Raw genomic sequence first — 24808 nt, 5'->3', positions numbered from 1 at the left:
ATCCTAGGAAATAGGGGGAGACTGAGGGTGTTCCAGGTGGGAGAATAGTTTGGACTATGCCATGAGGCTAAGAACAAGAATGGCCACATATGAGAAGGCACAGGAAAGAATCTGTGTAGAGATTACACTTTAAGTTAAAATGGGACATTGATTGTGAGTAAGAAAACTAAATTACTATGGTCTTATTTGGATAAATTGGCATCACCCCATGAACTCTGGTATTTTTCTGAATACATTTGGCAGGTAGACTTTGGGTGAACTAGGAAACTACAGCAAAGTGGTCAAGGGAAATTCAATACGTTAGAAATTGATTTGTCATAAGTAAAGCCCATCTGATCTTAAGAAATGTAAGATTGGGGGCGCCTGGGTGGTTCAGTTGGTTAAGTGTCCAACTCTTGATTTCGGCTCAGGAAATGAGCTCACAAGTCATGAGTTCGAGCCCTGCATCAGGCTCTACACTGAGAATGCAGAGCCTCCTTTGGGTTATACCTCTCTCTCTCTCTCTCTCTCTGCTCTTCTCCCACTCACTCTGTCTCTGTATCAAATAAATTAAAAAAAAATAAACTTAAAAACAAAGAAATATAATGGGAATGCAAGCTGGTGTAGCCACTCTGGAAAACAGTATGGAGGTTCCTCAAAAAACTAAAAATAGAACTACCCTACGACCCAGCAATTGCACTACTAGGCATTTATCCACGGGATACAGCTGTGCTGTTTCAAAGGGACACATGCACCCCCATGTTTATAGTAGCACTATCAACAATAGCCAAAGTATGGAAAGAGCCCAAATGTCCATCGATGGATGAATGGATAAAGAAGATGTGGTATATATATACAATGGAGTACTACTCGGCAATCAAAAAGAATGAAATCTTGCCATTTGGAACTACGTGGGTGGAACTGGAGGGTATTATGCTAAGTGAAATTAGTCAGAGAACGACAAAAATCATAGGACTTCACTCATATGAGGACTTTAAGAGAGAAAACAGATGAACATAAGGGAAGGGAAACAAAAATAATATAAAAACAGGGAGGGGACAAAACAGAAGAAACTCAAATATGGAGAACAAACGGAGGGTTACTGGAGGGGCTGTGGGAAGGGGGATGGGCTAAATGGGTAAGGGGCACAAATGAATCTACTCCTGAAATCATTGTTGCACTATATCCTAATTTGGATGTAAATTTTAACAAATAAAAAAAAGAAAGAAATATAAGATCGCCCAAGTCAGATATAAAATGTAAAGAATTAGTCATTTTGATAGGTGTACACAATAATAAAAAAAATACAAACCACACAGATGCTTGTGGTTCCACAGAACAATCCCGGATGTTTGAAAGAAGAGACAGGTGCACAGGGCTTGCTGTGAGACTGTGGCAATGTTAAAGATGTTGAATTTAATTTTGAAAATATTGTATTTTGGGTGCACATGCAAAAAGTAAAGGCCTTAAGCATTTGTTAGGATGGGATTGCAGACAAAAAGGCAAAGCTTAAATTGTACATTTTAGTCATATGCACAGAAGTGATAGGTTAACTTGTAGGAGACACACATGAGCATAGAGAGGCTGAGCTGAGGTCAAAGAGAAAGGATAACAGTAGAATTGGGGGTGGAAGGTGGACAAAGAGAGCAGGAAAAGAAAAGAATAGTATCCATTGGTGGAGAAGTAGAGAGAACAAGGTTGTGGGCCAGGAAAGAGCTGTCATCAAGAAGAGATGGTCACCAGGGTCCACATGAAATACCACCATCACTAGCAACACTTGACAAGACGCATGACTTTAATACAGTATGTTACAGATGGAAGACGGTTTGCAGGAAGGAATGGTTTGGAAGCAGATCAGGACAGAAAGCATGATGATCTTATTCTAGGAATGGGCTTCCAAAGAAGATAAATATAATGGCCAGGATAAGCAGCAGATTGGGAAACCTAGGTGTGTCTGAGAAACAAGAGTCTGAATTTCCTTGGTTATTCTGATAAATAGGGGAAGTATATTTTTAGAAAACAGACTTTGAATATTGAAAGTGAGAAAAGAGCTTAACTATTAGTCACTTTAATTCCTTGTATTTTATATATTCCATTCTCATTTTATGTATTACCATAATGAGTCATGCTTATATCAAATATAAGACATGAGGTATTAAATTGGTAACGCTAGTTTCTTCCTTTTCTAAAAAGAATTCTGCACACATCTCCATCTCCCTTTTCTCTGATTTCTCAGCTTTCTTAGTGCACATGGAAAGTGTAAATGTTTGTTTCTATTTTGTTAGTTTCATTGGTTTGCTGCCTACAAAGATAACATATTTGTTGTGAAAATGTCACTCAGTACAGAAAGGCTTAAAGAATAAATTTTTAAAATTTCTTGAAATGATGCTATTCGGAGATAACTAGTATTATTACTTTGATAAATCTCCTTCCAAAACTTTTTCTATGGATAGATGCATAGATGATATTTTATATTAAGGACATCATACTATTAATGTGGTTTTGCACCTACTTTTTTGCATCTAATAATATGTTGTGGATATTTTCTATGTCAATGAATAAAGGTATATAATATTCTTTTTCAATAGCAGTCATTATATGAAAATGCCATAATTAATTTAAGCCACCACCTGTTGCCAGACATTTAGACTCTTTCTAATTTTTCTGTGTAAGCAGCACTGCAGTGAACATTCCTATGGATACATTTTTGTGCACTTATTCAATTGACTGTCTTCTTTGAATAGCTTCCCCCAAATGGGATTGTGGGTCAAAGGTTATGCATATTTTATATTGTGATACATATTTACATATCGCCTCAGGTCCTTTAGAAGTGTTATACCAATTACACTTCTACCAGTAACACCTACCAGTACCCAGAAAGTTCTTTTAAACGTCTTAGACATTTTTTTTTCATCTTCATTCAGGCTCATTTCCCTCACATACGAAATAAAAAGGATGAAATATATTAGTGGTTCTTAAACTTTTTAGGATCTTAGGATCATTTCAGAATTTTTGAAAACTGTTGACCAGAAACTGGAACCGTTGTTCCAGAAAAACATACCTGTGCAAAAACACAGAAATTTTTACATACTATTTATGAGAATTCATAGATTATTTGAAATCAATTCACAGACTCTTTGGGATCTCACTCCATGGATCCAAGTGAAAAATCTCTGAAATGAGATGATTTTAAAGTTACTCTCTCTTTTTAATATACATGCATACACACACACACACATTTCATATACATCATGCACATATCACACACTCATGTGCACACAGAATTTTAATGAGTATTTGGAAAAACTTTGACACCTGCTTGATATAGAACCTAGTCTCATTGTGATCTGTGAAATCACTTGACTGGGTATAGCTGTTGGAATGAATTTCTATTTATTTCAGGTTCTTCAATGGCGAGCCTACCAGGAAGAAGTAGCAAGACTGGAAATGGAAATTTCTGCCAGAAGAAGAGAAAAGGAGGAGGAGAGAGAGAAGCTATGGAAGAAGAAGGAATTGTTTCAAAGAGCAGAGAAGAAAAAGAAAGTATGTAATCTGCTATTGTTGTGAATGTGCGAATGAATGTTTAACTGCCTGATTGAGCTTTGAGTGATCTTGGTGTTTGGCATAGAATCATCATAGGTAGTTCTTAGATTCATGAGATTCTAATCTTGCTTCAGTTCATTTAAGCTTCAGAGGTTCATTGGACATGGAGGGGAATCTGCTTTACTGACCTGCATGAGCACAAGAAATTGTGATTAGAAGTAATGCTATAGGTAAAGACAAGACAGGGTTTGTGACTGCTGAGTCTTGTACTAACTAGGGATACGTGGGAGAGCATTTTGTTTGCAGTGCAGCAACTGACGGTCAAAGGTGTCTTTGCTGATAAAATACGTTGTACTAGGGTCAGAGCAACTCATGCAATACAAAAGGCCCTTTAAAAAATTTACTTCTTGTTTTATTATTTGGTATATTTGTTTTTCATTTACTAACATAAATTCATGACTCTACTTTTGAGAAAACATTTGCTTCCCAGTTTTCAAAATACTAATCACAACACTTATTAACAGCTTTAAAACGATTGCCGACAATCTGTGGAAGAAAAAGAGTATATTTGAGGCAGGATTTTAAAAATATATTTGGGGTATTTATTTAGATATTTTTGTGTGTTTACACCTCAAAAACTGATAAAAATAATCACATTAGTACTCATCACCTAGCGCTGAGTTTACTCAGGATTTACTCAGGACCTCCCCAAAGTCAGTCTCGATCATAAATTTTATTTCTATCTTTCCAAGCCATCTATTGCTTTTAACATATTTTAATACATAGTTTGTGACTTTTACATTTTCTTTTCATGAATACTCTCTTACTGTATCATTTTGCAGCATGTACTTCTTTATTTAGCTCTACATTTTTGAGATATAGCCATATTAATAGGCAGAGACTTAGTTCACCCCTTTCTACTGCTACATGATATTTCATTATAGAAAGAGGCTACCGTTTATCCCTTCTGTTAGTGGTTGACATTTACATTTCTAAAGTTTTGTTCTTGCACCTGTGCTGAAGCAGCCACTTGTCACATCAACTGGGGCACATGTGCACAGCTTTCTCTACAGTACACTGAGGAGGAGAATTAGGATTTCTATGCTTTCAGTTTTATATGATTTTTTTCTTTATAAGGTATTATAAATTTTCTTTTTGACTTTTGCCAATGTGATGAATGTAAACAGTATCTTGGTGTCTTCAACTGGATTCTCCTGATCACTTGTGAGATTGAAAATTTCCTCATGTTTATTGGGTGATTTTCTTCCTTTGGGAATTGCTTATTAGTACTTTTTATCTACTTGTCTATTTTTCTTTATTAATCTGTAGAAGTTCTTTATAAACTCTGGATATTATTGCTTTCCGTTTGTTATATAGGTTGCAAATTTATTTTCTTTCATTGGACATCTGCCTTTACATTTGGTCTGTAGTGTCTGTAGGTTCATGGAAATTTAAAGTGATCAAGGAATCAAAGTTATTAAACTTTCTTTAAAAGATATTTTATTTTCTTTTTTATTTTTTGAGAGAGATAGCAAGAGATAGAAAGAGAGAGAATAGTAAGCAGGCTCCAAACTCAGCATGGAATCTCTTGCATGGCTTGATCCCCTGCCCCCGGGATCATGACCTGAGCCGAAAACACGAGTCAGACAGTCAACAGACTGAGCCACCCAGATGCCCCTAAACTGTTTGTGAACTGTGCTTTCCTTTATGAACCATGACCTGGTAGTGAGAACATCTCTGCAGAGTTTATGCTTCTGCTCAGGGCCCTACGCATTTTACTGGCTCAGGACCAGTGCATATATTAACTGTGAGATTTGGGACCAATTCTGTGAGGTTGGAGTGGCTGCTGACTTAGCACTCATGCACAGCACCAGCCTGGGTTCTGCTGCTGACCCCTTCCCTGCTCTGGTCCCAAGCAGAAAGTCAGGTCCCTTGTCACTTCTGAGGAGTGGTCCTGGTGTGTCTCAGTCCCATTTGGTGTTTGGACAAGTTCTACAGGACTTCCTGCTCTTTTTTAAGTGGCATGGTTCCAGCTCCTGTATATAAATCCCACACCTAATATTAAACACCCAACCACTAGCTCCTCAGGCCTGTTTCAAGCTCAGTTCTGCCCAAGGGCCCCTTGGCTTTGGCTCCCTCTTACTGCTCTGACTTTATGTTCCATCTTTATCTTCAGCACTGGGGCATTGTGTGTCTTTGTGTTATAGTTTGCCCCAAATTTCTATGTGTTTAAACTGGGAAAGGAGATTTCTTTAAAAAAATTTTTTTTAACGTTTTAATTTAGTTTTGAGAGAGATAGAGCACAAGTGGGGCAGTGGCAGAGAGAGGGAGACACAGAAGCCGAAGCAGGCTCCAGGCTCTGAGCTGTCAGCACAGAGCCAGACCCGGGCCTCAAACTCGTGAGCTGCGAGATTATGACCTGAGCTGAAGTCGGACGCTTAACTGAGCCACCCAGAGGAACCAACTGAGCCCCTAAACTGGGAAAGGAGATTTCTTTTTTTTTTCAATATATGAAATTTATTGTCAAATTGGTTTCCATACAACACCCAGTGCTCATCCCAAAAGGTGCCCTCCTCAATACCCATCACCCACCCTCCCCTCCCTCCCACCCCCCATCAACCCTCAGTTTGTTCTCAGTGTTTAACAGTCTCTTATGCTTTGGCTCTCTCCCACTCTAACCTCTTTTTTTTTTTTTCTTCCCCTCCCCCATGGGTTTCTGTTAAGTTTCTCAGGATCCATATAAGAGTGAAACCATATGGTATCTGTCTTTCTCTGTATGGCTTATTTCACTTAGCATCACACTCTCCAGTTCCATCCATGTTGCTACAAAAGGCCATATTTCATTCTTTCTCATTGCCACATAGTATTCCATTGTGTATATAAACCACAATTTCTGGGAAAGGAGATTTCTATGTCAACTCAGACATACTGACCAAAGTTCTGGCTGCCTTTATATATACTACAAGTCCAGACTCTCTTTGTTCTAACTGTTTTATATGCTGGAGACAAATTTTAGTTCTTTGGTGTTTAACAGCAGTTTGGCAGAAACCCTCCTATAGTTTCTCAAGTCAGAAGCTCCCTGGCTTGAAGCTGACTGCTTTGTTAGCTGGTGCTCTGTTTTTCTCCATCCACCATCTTTCCTGCCTGGATTTCTCTTCTCATAAGTGAACAGCAGCAGAGATAGAGAAACAACTCCATGTATAAAACCCCACGTGAGGATTCTGAAGAACAGAGAATTCTCCTAATTTTTCTTCTCAGCAATTTGTCTGTTAGAGAATGATACTGTCTTTTTGTGGAGTAACATTTTAATTTGTATCCAATGCCAAAGTTTACCATGGTAGGTGCCCAGTTCTTTTCAAACTGATCTTTAAATCTGTGCTTTAAAACTCGAGTTGAACATAACATTCACCAGTTTTCATAGTTTTATCCCAAGACTCAAGGAAAGTGTTGAGTCATAGGCTGTTAGGTGATAATGGTAATATTTCAGAAACATCTCTTCACTTTTAAAATTATTGTCATGATAACATCAAAAGATAAAGTCTTTCCATAAACTATCCCTAGGAGCTATTGTAAGAAACAAAATTACTGTGCTAGGTGAACCTTAAAGCGCCCGGTATATAATATTGGTCCCAGTGCTCCCCTTTCACTAGACGTGGCTCTTTGGGTGGCTTGGAGAACATAAAAACTACTCTGCATCACAGCATTTTAAGATGTTTTGTTGCTGCCTGGTGCCTGGTGTTCTATGGGATCAAAGCAAGGATAGTTTCAGCCTCACTCTCAAAACAGAGATTTCAACCAAGGCTCACATAGAAAGGAGACCTAGTCCTTCCTTAGTCTAGCATGTCACAATTCTCTCCCAGTGTGACCAGTTCCTAATCTATCATTGAAGCTCCCCACATTGTAGAGCTGAGGGATGGAGCATGATCAGGGAAGTCAGAATAACTTCACCAGCCATGGTCCACCAGCCCTGTGACCTTCTGCCTTACCTCAGAGATGTTTCTGGGGAGGAAGCCATCGTTTTGTGATCTTGTAGCCTCAAGTGACATCATATCAGTAAATATCGATAGACTCAGCCTTCCATAAAAGCTTGGCATGTAGGTGGTCTCCCTTGTCCTCAGGTAATGTGGCAAATACTCAGAATTATATTCATCCCACAGGTAACCAGGGAAGAGGAGAAACAGTTCTAAAATAAAAGAACGTAGGCTATCATAAACAGAATGTAGGCTAGAGGGCTAGAACACTGCTTCTCAGAAGATTCGAGAAGCTCTGTGCTTAGGAGGGAATCCAGAGTACCTTCTCAATTCAGATCAAGGCTATTCTCTCAGTGTGGGAGTCTGTGGGTTCTTATGAGAACAATTTATCATGAAATCTCTTTCCCAGTGTTTCTTAATCTAATAATATGCTGATCTAAAGAGCTACGAGTGGCGGGGGGTGGGGGGAAGGTAGACACAGAAGAATGATAAAAAAATAATAATAATTCCCAGACTATAAAATCTACTTCTTCAGGATTGTTGGGATATAAAGGGGCCAATGGATAATGGCCAATGGGCCTGTGACAGGCAGTCTCCTAAGATGGTCCCAGAGATTTCCTGCCCTCCTGGAATACATATCCTAATCACCAGGACAATAAATGCTGCAGGTTAGGTTATATTATATGGCACAACCTTGAGAAAGGAAAATGACCTGGATGGAGATCAGAGTTTGAAAGTACAGAGTTTTCTTTGGTCCCAAGAAGGGTCGGCAGAGATTTGAAGCGTGAAAAGGACATGACTCAGCATTTTAGCTTGAAGATTGAGGGGGTCGCATGGCAAGGAATGTGGGTGGACTCTAGGAGCCAAGAGTGGCCCTGGCTGACAGCCAGAAGGGAAATGGGAACCTGTAACCTATAGTCCTACAGCTATAAGGAACTGAATTCTGCCAAAAACAAGAATGAGCTTGAAAGCATATTTTTCTCGGGTCTCCTAGGTGGTTCAGTCGGTTAAGTGTCAGACTCTTAATTTTGGCTCAGGCATTATCTCATGGTTTGTGAGTTGGAGCCCTGCATTAGGCTCCATGCTGACAGTGCAGATTCTGTTTGGATTCTCTCTCTCCCCTTCTCTCTGCCTATCCCCGACTCACACACGTGCTCTCTCACTCTTTCTCTCTCTCTCAAAAAACAAAAACATTGGGGCGCCTGGGTGGCTTCGTCGGTTAATTGTCTGACTTCGGCTCAGGTCATGATCTCCCAGTTTGTGGGTTCAAGCTCTGTGTCGGGCCCTGTACTGACAGCTCAGGGCCTAGAGACTGCTTCAGATTCTGTGTCTCCCTCTCTCTCTGCCCCTCCCATGCTCATGCTCTGTCTGTCTGTCTCTCTCTTAAAAAATAAACATTAAAAAAATTAAAAAAAAAAAAGCAAGCAAGCAAGAAAATATTTTTCTCTAAAGCTCCCAGATGAAAACTCAGTTTTGTCTACACCTTGATTTCAGTCTTGGGATGTCATGGGCAGAGAGCCCAGCCACAACACACTGGACTTCTGACTTATAGGAGTCTGAGCTCATAAGTGAGTGTTGTTTTAAGCTGCAAAATTGGTGGTTATTTGTTACACAACAATTTAAGAAAACTAGTACAGTTTTTGGTATTTAGAAGTGAATTGTTGCTATAATAAATACCTAAAAATGTGAAAGTAGCTTTGGAGTTGGCAAGTGGGAGGAAGCAGGAAGAATTTTGAAGAACATGACAGAAAAAAAGACAGGAATGCCTTGAACTGACTTAGCAGAAATGTGAATGTTAAAGATGTGGCTGGTGAGTCTCAGAAGGAAGCGATGAGCATACTATTGAAAGCTGGAGAAAGGAGGATCACTGTTATGTGGTGGCAGGAATCAATTCTGTGCTGCAGTTAGTTAGAAAACTTTCCTGAGTAATGAACTTCATAGGTTATGAACTAAGAAGATTTCCGAAGTGTTGAAGATGTCACCTGGGTTTTTTTGCTACTTATAGTAAAAAGGAGAGATTTGATGGTTTGGGAAATTCTCAACCTATCTAAATGGCAAAAGACTCTAGAGTTCAGAGATTATTGCTGTCATCATGCCATAGAGAAAAGGCTGAAAGTATGAATATACAACCCTTTGTTATAGCCTCAAAAAGATCACAGGGACAGAGTATTCAGTCATATAAAAGACCCTTCCAAGAGATTAAGGGTGTTTCTCATAGATCTTCTCAAACTAGAGAGCCTCTGGGAAGTTTAAGGGCAATTTCTCTCAGCCACCTCAAGGGAAAACCAAGGAAGAGAAAGGATTATCTTGAAAAGACCTGTCAGTGTGTGGCTTTTGTCTAATGGAGTAAATTCCCATAAAATCTGCAAAAGCTCACTTGTTTCTTGAGAAAATTTTATCAGAAACACTTCCAGCTTGGACTGAGACAGAGTGAGTATGAAATGAAAGGAGGCTCATAGACCTCCTAAAATTCTAGTGGCAGGAAGCAGAAACTTGGAATTCGTAACACTTCTGCCGCTGGACCAAAGCCACCTACCTAGGGTCAGGAAAAGCTTCTCTTCACTTCTCACCATGTTATACATAGAGTAGTTGTATCAGCTCCCAGTAAGAAATATTGATGGTAAGATTGTGTATAAACTCAAAGGGGCCACTAAAGGTCCAATAGGACAATCATTCATCCATTTATTTAGTCATTTATTCAATAAGTATGTACCAAGCATCTTTTTTTTTTTTAATTTTTTTTTCAACGTTTATTTATTTTTGGGACAGAGAGAGACAGAGCATGAACGGGGGAGGGGCAGAGAGAGAGGGAGACACAGAATCAGAAACAGGCTCCAGGCTCTGAGCCATCAGCCCAGAGCCTGACGCGGGGCTCGAACTCCCGGACCGCGAGATCGTGACCTGGCTGAAGTCGGACGCTTAACCGACTGCGCCACCCAGGCGCCCCAAGTACCAAGCATCTTTAATATGACACACATTATACTCAGTCCCTCATGCAATTATAAGATGCCCCACTCAAACAGAAATTGCCCCTTTTCTGGTATCTTTTTAAAGGGATGTGTTTACCTGCTCCACCACAAAGATAATATGTGATTCTTGGTTAGGTCAGTAGAAGCTTTTACTACTAACAAAGAAGGGTTTATTTTAGCTCCAAACTTAATGAGTGTAACAAAAGGGCTAATAGAACAAAATTAAAAATTCAAAATGGAGTGAACTATATAGAGTTTACAATTAGTTAAATTAAGCATGACTACATATAGTAAATTAAATATATATGCATATATACACAGTATTTACAAATGGGTATATTTGTGTACCCCCCCCCCACACACACACAATTATAGTGTGACTTTCCTGTCTCTCTCAGTGGGTAGTGATAGCTGAAGGAGATCAGGACAGTGCCTTTGCCCTCATTCATGCCTAGACCTCCTCTTCTATTATTTCCTGGTCCTGTATCATCAAACCATACTGTGGGCATCTATCCTCATGTGATGGCCCATGCTACTCTGAATGCTTCCTAGTATGCATCCTCTTATGCCAATGAAACTTATTAGTTTTGCTACAGTTGATCAAGGTCCAGGCCTTCGCATATGAACTTTTTGCCCTGACTGACTCTAGTAAGGTTCATCAACTATCCATTAATTTTTCTTTGTGTTTGGGTCTTTAATTGCTCCCGTATACGTTTGCATACTGCATGATACAGAACTGTCCTATGCAATTTCCTTCAAATGCCTGTGACTGATTATCTTTCATTTCCAGTGAATGCTCTGCTATTGCTGAGGGAGGGGGATATAGATTTTGATAATTTAGGTAGTGGAAAAAAGGACCTTTAAGATCAGAGCACTGCCTGGAAAACATCCCCTGACAGAGACGCCTCTGAGATGGCACCTTGTAGTCTAGACCCTGTGTTTCTTCCAGGTCCTTTTGTCTCATGCTGCTCCTTCTCAACCTTGATGAAAGGAGTGGTGTGTGTGTGTGAGAGAGAGATTGTGATCTAAATGGATCCCACTTAGACTAAAATGACTTAAGCTATAAATATTGTAAATTTATGTAATATGTCACTGAGGACTGACTGAGTTGTGAACATACAAAAAAAAAACAAACCCACAGCATTCGGCAACATAGTAATGCAATGACATTCAGTTGATTTAAAATGGGCTTACAGCACTCTTTACATTTTCATAAAATGGAGACTATGAAATATAAAAACTCATTGATGCCTTGGACCTTGGAAATATGTCTTTGAAATTCTCTGAACTCCAGTTTGATCTCTGCTGTAACTACACCCACCTAAATCTCTCACTGCAAACATCTACTTTTCAAAGGAACCACCTGCCACTAAAGCCAAACTATCCCCAGCTGGTTGAGTCCCAATCTGTTGAATTACTTCCCACCCTCAGTTTTGTGGTTCTCTCAATTACTAACTCCTAGAAGTGTGAAGTTTCAGTAAAAGTTTGAGGGGGTGTTTGTCTTTTAATTATTGTTTCTTTTATTTGGGAATCTGATGAACATGGGAACTATCAAACCTAATGAGTAAATTAACTATTAGGATATTATAATTAAAAGCAGAAGATAGTTATATTTTATGTAAAAATGACTCCAAATAAACTGAGGGTCAGAGTTTATTTTCTGAAATTTTAATATTAGTCCTCTGTTTTTTTTATATGAAATTTATTGTCAAATTTGTTTCCATACAACACCCAGTGCTCGTCCCAACAGGTGCCCTCCTCAATGCCCATCACCCACTTTCCCCTCCCTCCACCCTAATATTAGTCCTCTGAATAATATTGTTTAAGTAAAGAAAGTAATGTAATATGGGAGGTTTAATTTTCCAAAAGAAGTCAAGGATTATATAATTTAAAAATATTCATAACATTCCTTATTTTGTTATTAAAATTTAGAAATGAACATTAATGTAAGCTTATTAATTAATGGATTCTAACATTCTAATATGAGACTGAATACAGAGTCAACTCTCAGTATGAATCAACAGGTGGCATAAAGATAGGATGGTAGTCTAAGAACCTCAATTTTCTAGTGTCAACTGTCTTTTAAAAGTGAAAATTTCTAGGTGATGTCACCAGGATGGTGACCTAGTTTGTTCCTGACTTCATTCCCTCTCAGAAAAGGAGCAACTGACTTCTATTCCAGAACAAGACAGCACTGGGAGAATCCTAGAACATGGGGGTGAGGCTGAAACAGCCCCTTACACCAGAAACCATGACAGACTGCATTAGAAGGGTAAGAGAAGAGGCTACACATTGACACGGCATTGCCTCTCCCCCTATGACAGTGCAGCACCACACAGGTCTCCCTTGAGCCTCCAGTTTGTCTTGTGGAAAAAGGCCAGGGGGAGACAGCCAGCCTCTCCCAGCATTGTGGGTCATTTTGTGGGAGCCCCTCCTCTGATCTCATACAACACGGATTGCAGGGAATCATCAGGGGCCCAGCCACTAGGCATCTGTGATGGAGAAGGTGTGTGTGTATGTGGAGGGGGGATGGGCTTGCAGCAACCAGCACACAGGTCTTGGCAGACTGAGTTCATATCTGCAGTGTCCACATTGTAATCCCAACCAGCAGTTTTACTCATCTGCAATACCAAACTGGGGGTGCAGATCTGTCTAATTTGGATCCTCAAATAAGGAGTTTTGCCAGTCCTAGAGCCTGGTCTGTTTACGCCCAGTCAGGGTGCTGAGTCACAGCCTCACCCCGTGGAAAGTGTCTCCTAGTCCTATTTGACCAGATGGGATTATAACAACTTCTGGAAGCTGCGTGGTCCAGTGGCACTGAGAGGTGGGTGGAAAGAGCTGATAGCCCCCAGAGCAAAGCCAGTACAGAGCATGGAGCTTCCTGGGCTATGCACAGACATGGGGATTAATTTATAGACAAGTCTGAGGGTAACTACTGGACAGTCAGAACTAGAGGGTCTGTTTGGGCATTTGAGCGCCGCCTGGAGTATCCCCTCCTTCTCACATTCAGGCAAGGGTGCTGAGACATAGCCCTACCTACTATGGAAAGTGTCTTCCAGCCTCATCTGCCCAGAAGGACTGGTGAAAACACCTGAGAGCTGTGTAGCCCAGTGGTATTTGAGTTGAGAGAAGGGCAGCAGAGCTGATAGTTCAGAGAACAAAGGCAGTAGCTAGGGAAACTGGGGTGGCGGTTGGCTTCGGTTAAGAAAACAAACAGAGATTTAGAACTGCTTCTCTCACTGTGCCAGGGAAGGGAATTTAATTCGTAGCCCTGCTTATCACTGAATATAACCTTCAGCCTGTACAACCAGGGAACTTAACCAGAGCACATAAGAAGCTGCATAGATGATTCAACAGCCCTACATGCAATGGCACCTGAACAGAGAGCACAGCCTGTGGCTTCCCTTATCTGTAGAGCAAACTGGTTGTCTCACTTGACCGGGGAATTCAATGCACAACCAAGCCTCATTTGGTTTCCCAAACAATAAGCTATACAGGCCCTGGGCCCTGTCCTACTGCCCTGCCAGTGCAGGGAGGCTAACTCATAGTTCCATCTATTACTGAATATTGTACCCAATCCTAACCATCTAGTAAGCCTGGCCAGAAAATTCAGACAACCATGGAGCCATCCTACAGCCACACTTGTATAGGGAACCAAGCCAGTAGTCCTATTTAAATGGTCTCAGCCAATAACAACCCCCCACCCCAATCCCTGTCCTCAGAACTTGAACAATTCCCTCACACAAAAATAGCCCATAATATCAAACTCCACCTTCCCAAAGGCATTACTAGCAAACAGACTCAGAAACCCAAACTGAGCCGACTGGTGAAGAACTATCTCTGCCAAAGCAAACCTGTATAGTCTGCAACAGGAGCCCCATTACTAAAATGCATAAAAACCAACATAGGGAATCAGGGATTATGAAAAATCGGGTAAATATGACACCACCAAAAGAAGCCAATAAAACTCTAAAGATAGGGAGATCTATGAACTCTCAGAAAAGAAATTCAGAATAACTCTCTTAAGGAAGTTTAGTGAAGTACAAGAAAACACAGACAACAAAACAAAATTAGGAAAACGGTACATTAACAAGGATATAGCAACCATCAAAAACAAATAAACAAGCAAACAAACAAGCAAACAAAAAACCCACCCAAACCCAAACAAACAGAAATCCTAGAGTTGAAAATATAGCAACTGAATTGAAGAATTCAACAGAGAGTTTCAGAAGTAGACTCAACTATTCAGAAGAAAGATTCAGCAACTGAGAGGGTAGGACATTGAAAATTACCTAGTTAGAGGAGAAAAAGAAAAAAATGAAAAAGAGTATTAGAATATAAGGAGAAAAAGAAGTAAAAGTGTAGAATGTATTAATTCTATCAAAGTCGTCAGTTTAAAATAGGGTGTTATAAGTTTAATATATTTTATGTAAACCTCATTGTAACCGCAAAGGAAAATCTTATAGTAATGACACAAAAGAATGTGAAAAAGAAATCAAAGAATATCAATACCAAAATACAGCAAAACTCAAAAAAATAACAATGGATCTACAAAATAACCAGAAAACGATTAACAAAATGGCCATCAATAGTAAGTTCTTACCTATCAAATATTTACTTTAAATTTAACAGATTAAACTCTCTAATCAAAAGATATATAATGACTGAGTGGATTTAACAAAAAAACAAAAACCCAGACCCAATAATATGCTGCCTACAAGAGACTCACTTCAGCTTTAAAGAGACACATAGACTGAGAGTGAAGGGGTGGATAGAGACATTTCAAGCAAATGGTAACCAAAGCCAATCAGCCAAGCAACAACAACAACAGCAACAACAACAAAAGATCAAAAACAAACAAAAAAAAAACCCAAAGTAGCTATACTCATATCTGATAAAATAGACTTTAAGCTAAAAATGATAAAAATAGACAAAGGTTATTATATAATGATAAAGTGTTCAAGACATCAAGATGATATAACAACTGTAAAAATGTAAATATTTACATGCCCAACATTGGAGCACCTAAATATGTAAAGCAAAAACTAATAAAGCTAAAAGGGGAAATAAACAGTAATGCAATAATAGTTGGGGACTTTAATACTCCACTGTAAACAATAAGTAGATTTCCAAGCAAAATCAATAAGGAAACAGTGAATTTGCACAATACTATAGGACAAATGGACCTAGTAGACATATACAAAACATTCTCTTCAACAGCAGAATACACATTCTTCTAAGAGCACATGGAACATTTTCTAAGATTGATCTTAAGTTAGGCCACAAAACAAGTTTTAGCAAATAAAAGAAAGTCAAATATTAATAAAATGAAAGAAAAGGATTGTATGATCATCTCAATAGATGCATGAAAAGCATTCAGCAAAATTCAACATACATTCATGATAAAAACTCTTAAATCAGGCAAAGAAAGAACGTATCTCAATATAATAAAGGCCATATGTTGGGATCTGTGCTGAGCATGGAGTCTTCTTAGGATTCTCTCTCACCCTCTCTTTCTGCCTCTCCCTCACTTATGCTGTCTTCAGAATAAAAAAGATTTTTTTTAAAAGGGGGCACCTATGTGGCTCAGTTGGTTAAGCATCCAATTCTTGATCTCATGGTCGTGAGATCGAGTCCCACATCAGCTTCTACACTGAGCATGGAGCCTGCTTGGGATTCTCTCTCTCCTTCTCTCTCTGTCTCCCCCCCACTCACACTATCTCTCTCTTAAAATAAATAAATAAACATTAAAAAAAGAGACAAGCCCATAACTAACATCATACTCGATGGTGAAAGGATGACAGCTTTTTCTGTAACATCAGGAACAACACAGGATTCCCATTCTTGCAATTCTATTCAGCATAGTACTAGAGGTCCTAGGTAGAGCAATCAGGCAATGAAAGTGGAGAGAAGAGAAGGGAAGGGAAGAGAAGAAGGAGGGAAGGGTATCAGGATTGTAAAGGAAGAAGTAATAGTGTCTCCATTTGCAGACAACATAATTTTATATATAGAAAATCCTAGAGAATCAACCAAAAGTTGTTAGATCTAATCATTGATTTTAGTAAAGTTGCAGGATACAAAATTAATACAAAAATTAATAGCATTTCTATACAGTAAAAATGAAAATTTTAAAAATGAAGAAATCAATCCCATTTACAGCAGCATCTAAAGCATCAAAAACTATAAAGTACTTAAGAAAAATATAACTGGGGTCCCCTGCATGGCTCAGTCAGTTAAGTGCCCGACTTTAGCTCAGGTCATAATTTCACGATTCATGAGTTTGAGTCCCACATCAGGGTTTCGGATCCTGTGTCCCCCTGTCTCTCTGCCCCTCCCCTGCTTGACCTTTCTCCCTGTCTCTCTAAAAATAAATAAATAAACTTAAAAAATAGAACAAATTTAGTTAAAGAGGTGAAATCTCTTCATACTAAAAATTACAAGACACTGATGAAATATATTGATGAAGACACAAATAAATGGAAATGTATTTTGTGTTCATGGGTTGTAAGAAGTAATATTGTTGATATGTACTGAAAGCCATCTACAAATTCACTATCACTATCAAGAGTCTAATGGCATTTTTTACAGAAGTAGAAAAAACACTCTTCAAATGTATATGGATCCACAAAAACCTTGAAGAGCCAAAGAAATCCTGAGAAAGAACAAAGAAAAAGGTATGTAATACTTCTTGATTTCAAGCCATGCTATAAAGCTACAGTCATGAAAACAGTATGATACTGGCATAAAAACAGACAAATAGACTAATGGAACATAATAGAAAGTTCAGAAATAAACTGAACCCTCAATGGTCAACTAATACTTGAGAAGAGAGCCAAGAATTCTCAGTGGAGAAAATACAGTCTCCTCATTAAATGTAGCTGGGATAATTGGATATTCACATGTAAAAGAAAGAAATTGGAACCATATCTTATACCACTCACCAAAATTAACTAAAAATGGATTAAAGACTTAAATATAAGATCTGAAACCATGAAACTCCTAGAAGGAAACGTAGGAACAAAGCTCCTTGACATGGGTCTTAGTAATGATTTTTCAGTGTGATACCTGAAGCTCAAAGCAACAAAATAAAAGATAAACAAGTGGGACTACATCTAACTAAAAAGCTTCTGCAATCAAAAGAAACAACCAAGAAAGTGGGAAGACAACCTAAGTAATGGGAAAAAATATTTGCAAACCATACATCTGATGAGGGGTTAATATCCAAAATATATACAGAACTCATACAACTTAACAACAAAAACAAAACAACCCAATTTTAAAAATGGACAATTTTAAAGGATCTGAATAGACATTTCTCCAAAGAAGACATATAAAGGCCACAGGTACATGAAAAGATGCTCAATCACTAATCATTAGGGAAATACAAATTAAAACCACAATGCGATATCACCTAATGCTCATTAGAATTGCTATCATCAAAAAGACAAGAAATAAGAAACACTAGTGTAGATGTGGAGAAAAGGGAATCCTTGCGCACTGGTAAGATTATGGATTGGTGCAGCCACTGTGGAAAACAGTATGGAGGATCCTCAAAAAAATAAAAAAAAATAGAACTATCATATAATCTGGCAATTTCATTTTTGGGAATATATCCAAAGGTATCATAAACACTAACTCAAAAAAATATCTGGACCCTCATGTTCAAAGCAACATTACATATAATAGTCAAGACATGGAAACAACCTAAGTATCCATCAATGGATGAATGAATAAAGAAGTTGTGGTACACTCAGATATCACCTCACGCCAGTCAGAGTGGCCAAAATTAACAAATCAGGAGACTATAGATGCTGGAGAGGATGTGGAGAAACGGGAACCCTCTTGCACTGTTGGTGGGAATGCAAATTGGTGCAGCCACTCTGGAAAACAGTGTGGAGGTTCCTCAGAAAATTAAAAATAAACCTACCCTATGACCCGCAATAGCACTGCTGGGAAGTTACCCAAGGGATACAGGAGTACTGATGCACAGGGGCACTTGTACCCCAATGTTTATAGCAGCACTCTCAAGAATAGCCAAATTATGGAAAGAGCCTAAATGTCCATCAACTGATGAATGGATAAAGAAATTGTGGTTTATATACACAATGGAGTACTACATGGCAATGAGAAGGAACGAAATATGGCCCTTTGTAGCAACGTGGGTGGAACTGGAGAGTGTGGTGCTAAGTGAAATAAGCCATGCAGAGAAAAACAGATACCATATGTTTTCACTCTTATGTGGATCCTGAGAAACTTAACAGAAACCCATGGGGGAGGGGAAGGAAAAAAAAAAGAGGTTAGAGTGGGAGAGAGCCAAAGCATAAGAGACTCTTAAAAACTGAGAACAAACTGAGGGTTGATGGAGGGAGGGATGGGTACTGAGGAGGGCACCTTTTGGGATGAGCACTGGGTGTTGTATGGAAACCAATTTGACAATAAATTTCATATATTGAAAAAAAAAAGAAGTCGTGGTATATATACACACAATGGAATATTATTCAGCCATTAAAAATGAGGAAATGTACCATTTGCAAGAATATAGATGGACTTTGAATGCATTATGCTAAGTGACATAAGACAGATAAAGTGAAATCATATGTTAAGTGTAGTCACAGAAAGTAATTATACTAAGAGAAGTCAGACAGAGAAAGACAAATACTATATGATCTCACTTATATGTGGAATCTTAAAAAAAACAAACTCTGAAAAAGAGCTCAGACTTATCACAAGAGAGGGGGTGGCAGGAGGGGAAATTGGAGGAAGACAGTCAAAAGGTACAAACTTTCAGTTATAAGATAAATACGTAACAGATTTAATGTACAACATGGTGACCATAGCCAACAGTACTGTATAGGAAAGTTGTTAAGAGAGTAAATTAGAGAGAGAGAGAGAGAATGACACAGAGTGTGAGTGGGGGAGGGGCAGAGAGTGAGGGAGACACAGAATCTGAAGCAGGCTCCAGGCTCTGAGCTGTCAACACAGAGCCCAACGTGGGGCTTGAACCCACAAACTGAGATCATGATCTGATCTGAAGTCAGACACTCAACCAACTGAGTCACCCAGGTGCCCCTGTCAGGACACAGTTTTAGGAAAAAATCAGATGGAGGGGGGGGGAAAGCAGCCTGGGTCATCAAAAGCCAGATAAATGATTCTCTGTAAGAGATTTTCCAATAGATAGTTAAAAAAAATTTGTTTTAATTAACTCAAGGTATCAATTTTTTTTACAGTTTCTATGTCTTGGTTATTCATGGTAATTTGACTTAATTAACAGACATCTGTATAGTGCTTACTATCCCAATTTCTCTGCCACTACCATTTCTCTCTTCTCTTCTAGATCTTTCCTATTAACCTACAAATATGCCATTATGACTTCTATTTTTAAAAAACTACTCTTCTTTTACCCCACACACCCTCCCTTAGAAACTGTACCATTCTATGGTCTACACACTGTTTCCAACTTCTTTCCACTCATTCTCTCTTGAGCTATTTTGTCCCTCCACTCCAGCCAAGCTGTGCTTGCCAAGGTCATCATTGATCTCCATGTTGTTAATTTCAGGAGTCAGTTCTCAGTCCTTACTTTACTTGAACTATTAAAAGGAAGTGATCACTCCCTTCTCCTTGGATATTGGGCTTCCAACTTAATACTTGGCTAGTAGGAGGCCATTTTCTCTTTGCTCTTTTATCTCACTTCATTCTTTTACCTCACTGATTTCTCTTTCTCAATAAATTTGGATGAATCCTCCTCACCATTCTGACTTCTAGGCCTTGGAGTGTCCCAGGGACTCAGTCCTAAGTATATATACTTCTTGGGTGATCTCAATCAATGCAAAATTACTTATATGTCATTTATATGCTGACAAATAACAACATCTCTGGTCTAGACTTCTCTCCTGAACTCCAAATTTACACATCCCACTGCCTCAAATCTAGTATGTCCAAAATGTATTCTTGTTTTTCCCTCCAGACCTACTCCTTCCTCAGTTTACCTTTTCTCAAAAAATGGGAACCTATGCACCCAGTGCTTGGGCCAAAAGCCTTGGTATTATCTTTGTTATTTTTCCCTGCACACCTCATACTGATAAATTGTCATAAATAGAAGCCTCTATCTTCAGTCAGAGCTGTTATTTTTTTAAAATATTTTTTAAAGTTTATTTATTTTTGACAGACAGAGACAGAGTATGAGTGGGGGAGGGAGCAGACACAGAATCTGAAGCAGGAGACACAGAATCTGAAGCAGGCTCCAGGCTCTGAGCTGTCAGCATAGAGCCTGACTCAGGGCTTGAACTCATGAACTGTGAGATCATGACCTGAGCTGGAGTTGGACGCTTAACCAACTGAGCTACCCAGGTGCCCCTCAATCAGAGATATTATAATAATCTCTGAATCTCTGAATGTCTCTGCTCCCTCCTTTTCTATTCCCACACTATTTCTTTTGTCTATTTTCCACACAGCAGTCAGAGATGTTTCTAAACTTCACGTCAGATTATGTTAGTCCCTGCACTACACTCTATATCTCTTAGATCTCATATCCTGCCACTTTCCCCCTCACTCATCCTGTGGCAGCCATATCAGTCCACTTCCTCCCCTTCCAACACCCTGGCACATGACCTCTTAGGGTGTTGCATTGGCTGTTCCCTCTGCCTGGAATACTACTCCCCCAGATGTCTGCACAACTCACTGTCTTGCTTCATTCAGGCTTTCACTCCAATGTCATCTTAGAGAGAATGTCCATCCTTGATCACCAAACTTAAAATAACATTCTTCTTCCCTGTTACTCTGTCCATTTATTCTATTTCATGTTTTTTCAGCACTTATCCCACCTGATACCTATCTATTTATTTATTCACTGTCTTCTCTTTTTCTTCTAGGTTGAAGCCCCATAAAAAAGAGGGGTTTGTCTATTTTCATTGTTTTACCTGCAGTGCCTGGCATAAGGCATGCAATAAATACTGCTTGAATGAATGAATGTAATGAACGAGCAGGATACCACTGAACCTTCATGGTGAGGTGGAGAGGAAAACATGCTAAAGTAGGAGGCCCCAACAAGGTGGGGTGACCTTGGGCAACTTACGCAGGCTCTGTTGGATTTTGCCTCCTCAATTGTAAAATGAGGTGTTTGGATTAAATGATTGCTAAAATCACCTCAGCTCTAAGAAGTTATGATTGAATGACTCTGAGGTTTGATTACTTTTCACTTTTCACTCTCTGTGACACCTCAGGCTGTGAAATACAACATCCTCAGTATATATACTCCCTTCCTAATGAATAGTGAAAAGAGAGAAATTAAACAAGATTACAGACAAATCCATTTTAGCAATATCAACATATGACATGATCATTATGTAATATTTCAATGCCCATACTGAAAATAGACCTTACTTCTAACGAAGACATGACAGTTATTTTTTAATCCACTTGGCATTTCATTAAGAGGGAGATAACTAATGTGTTTACCTCAGAATACTTTCTTGGCTCATCATTGTTCTAAGGACATAAGACTACATCAGAGCAGAAATTGCTATTGGCAATTCAAGTAGGCAGCTCTGCCATGGAAAAATAGTCATGTAAGTGACCAAAGTGAACACCACCTAAAAAGAGGTTTCATTTCATTTATGTATTTATGCATATAGACATCACCTACTTCCAAGAAAGTTCTAATAAGAAACATTAATACTATTGTGCTGAACATCCTCCCCTTGGATCGTATCTACTCTCCATTCTTTTCTGTGGCCCAGGGAGTTGTGTTACATGGCTCCCTTGACCCCTGGATTCTGGTTGGATTCAGTCAAAATGGAACACTAGAGATCAGTTGAGGAAGGAGACTGAGGTTGGGAGAATTGATCCCCCTGTTCCTACCCCTGCAGAGTTGTGTTGACCAGCTGTGTCCTCCACCAAAGTTCTCAGCTCCTATCGGGTGGCCCTCCCCACATAGCTGTCTTTGACTGGTCAATGGGTGGTAATGCAGCCCGGCTACTGCATGATGTCTTGTGATTATCCTGAATTCCAACCCTCCTTTGTCAATTGTCCTCTTATTATATTCTTCTTGATTTATTCTAATTTTGAGTGTGCCATCTGTTTCCTATTAAGAATCATTAAAATAGAAAATTAGTAAGAGAATGTAAGACAAAAAATTAAGAGGATGGGAATATAGTTATGTCAGCAAACCAAGACTAAAATGGGGTGCTGTAATTGAACATGGTTAAAGTTAAAAGGAAGCATTTAGCTCTTATTTGCTAATAATAGACAACATCCTAGCACATCAGGAGCTGACAGCATGTACCGGGGGGAGGGAGGCAAACCACCCAGTGGATAGCATTTTTAGTAGAACTGCTTTACAGAAGAATCTAAATCAATCCTCATATAATATTGCATCAACCTTTATAAGGCCTATGGTATAAAATTAAATTATAGTCTTCTGAAACTTTCTCTAGAAAGTGTAAGTGATGCTGCACACAAGGTGATAAAAAGTGAAAATATTATATAAAGGTATATACAATGTTCTTGTCATCTGACTTGGTATAGAAATAGAGTTTGGAAACTTCAGGAATGAATAATAGTCATGTCCTTATAAATATTGATTTTTTTCCTGGCCAAACCTTCAAAAAACATACTTTTGTAACTATAAAGTATTTATGTCCATTGTAGGTAGTTTGGAAAAATACAAACAAGCACACAAAATGTAATAAAAGTCACCCCAAGTCCTAAACTAGTATGAAAAGAAAATTATTAACAATATCCATATATCCTTTTTCTATATACATGAGGAATTTAACTTACCTAGAATCATACTGCACATATTATTTTTAACCTATTTTTAACATGTATTAGTATATCTTGTATATCTTGTTTTTCTACCACATAATTTTTAGTGTTTGCATAGTGTTTCATTATGTGAAATATTGCATTTAACTGTTTTTTAAAGTTTGTTTGTTTATTTATTTATTGCGAGATGGGGAGTGCATATGTGCATGCAAGCAGGGGAGGGACAGAGAGAGAGAGAGAGAGAGAGAGAGAGAGAGAGGGAGATAGAGAATCCTAAGCAGGCTCTGAGTTGTCAGCACAGAGCCTGATGCAGGGCTTGATCTCATGAACCATGGAGATCATAACCTAGGCTGAAATCAAGAGTCGGACACTTAACCAACTGAGCCACCCAGGAGTCCTCTATTTAACCAATTTCTTATTTTACACTGTTATATTATATGTAACCTTTCACATTTTTAAGGCTGTAATGAACATACCTATACCTGAATCTTTGCATATGTCCCTGCTTATTAATTCTCAAACTTTGTTTCTTAATTCTTAAGGCTTTTGCCAGTGATTTTATTTGTTATTCAGGAAGAGTATAACAATCTACCCTCTTACCAGTGGTGGATGTACTTGTTTACCAGGTTGGAGATTGGTGGCAAAATGTTCAAGTGTAAGACACTGATAAGTAGCTGAAATACAAATAGTCTGAAATGTGGACTGAAAGGAGTTCTATTCAAATAATCTGGCAGGATGGTGGCAAATTTGACTTTGTATTGTGATTTCTTACCCATGTAGAGAGTTTTCAAATATTTGCATAAAGAATGTCATGTAAAGTAATTCTCTTGGGGCCAAATTTTTATTCAGAAGCTCCAGCAGATCCTGAGTTGAAGCCCACAGAGATCTCTATGCCACAAGTATAGAAGAGATGAATGTTGGCTAAAAAGTTTTGAGGCCAGAGGTGACAAAGTGTCCATCTTTAGAAAAAAAAGTCTTTAATCTGATTCGTAGACAATCTGATTTAAAGACATACTATGCCTTCAGGCTCTTTTGAGATTAAATGCACCTCCATCCCACACATGACTTAGTGAGTAGACTACTGACTGTTTATTGTCTAACTGGATGCTTTATTAATAGTTTTGGATTTATATAAGTTGATATAAGAAAAGTATTGTGTGCAATGTTGCTTTTCTATATCGTTTTTCCCTGGATTCATTTGGCAGTTGCATATCATGTACATTTCATTAGCTAGATGCAATATTAGATACAAATAAGTACTACAGCATAAGGCATGTTTCTTACCTTTCAGCAATTCACACAAAAGTGTGAAAAGTTATCTGGTGAAATATAGATGCTTGTCAAATTCATTGTATAGAAAGAAAAGTCATACCACAGTTGGTGGCAATTTTATGGGATACAGGTTGATCTACACGGAACAAATAGAAAAAAATTACAGTAAAAAAATATGAACACTTTCTATTAAGAGGTCTTGCTGCTTTCATATGTAACAATATCACTGTTTTGTGAGGGTTCATATTCCAGACCAAAAGTAGAAAAGAGAGCTGTAAGATGCAAAGAATTAGCTAAGTAAATTAGAATCTA

General features: G+C 38.6%; 1 protein-coding gene across 7 annotated transcripts in view; it reads left to right on the top strand.

The window, feature by feature from the left end:
• The window catches only part of CCDC148 (coiled-coil domain containing 148), a 283553-nt gene that overhangs the window by 152509 nt on the left and 106236 nt on the right, over positions 1 to 24808 (top strand). For all 7 annotated transcript variants that reach the window (XM_045033842.1, XM_045033841.1, XM_019838135.3 and 4 more), the window contains one exon: positions 3382 to 3522. In XM_045033842.1, the coding sequence (XP_044889777.1) occupies positions 3382 to 3522 (141 nt within the window). The remainder of the gene's footprint in view (positions 1 to 3381; positions 3523 to 24808) is intronic.

Source organism: Felis catus, chromosome C1 (assembly GCF_018350175.1).
Source record: "Felis catus isolate Fca126 chromosome C1, F.catus_Fca126_mat1.0, whole genome shotgun sequence".
Classification (NCBI taxonomy): Eukaryota; Metazoa; Chordata; class Mammalia; order Carnivora; family Felidae; genus Felis; species Felis catus.
Note: the sequence above shows the minus strand (reverse complement) of the source record. Positions and strands in the feature narration are given on the sequence as shown.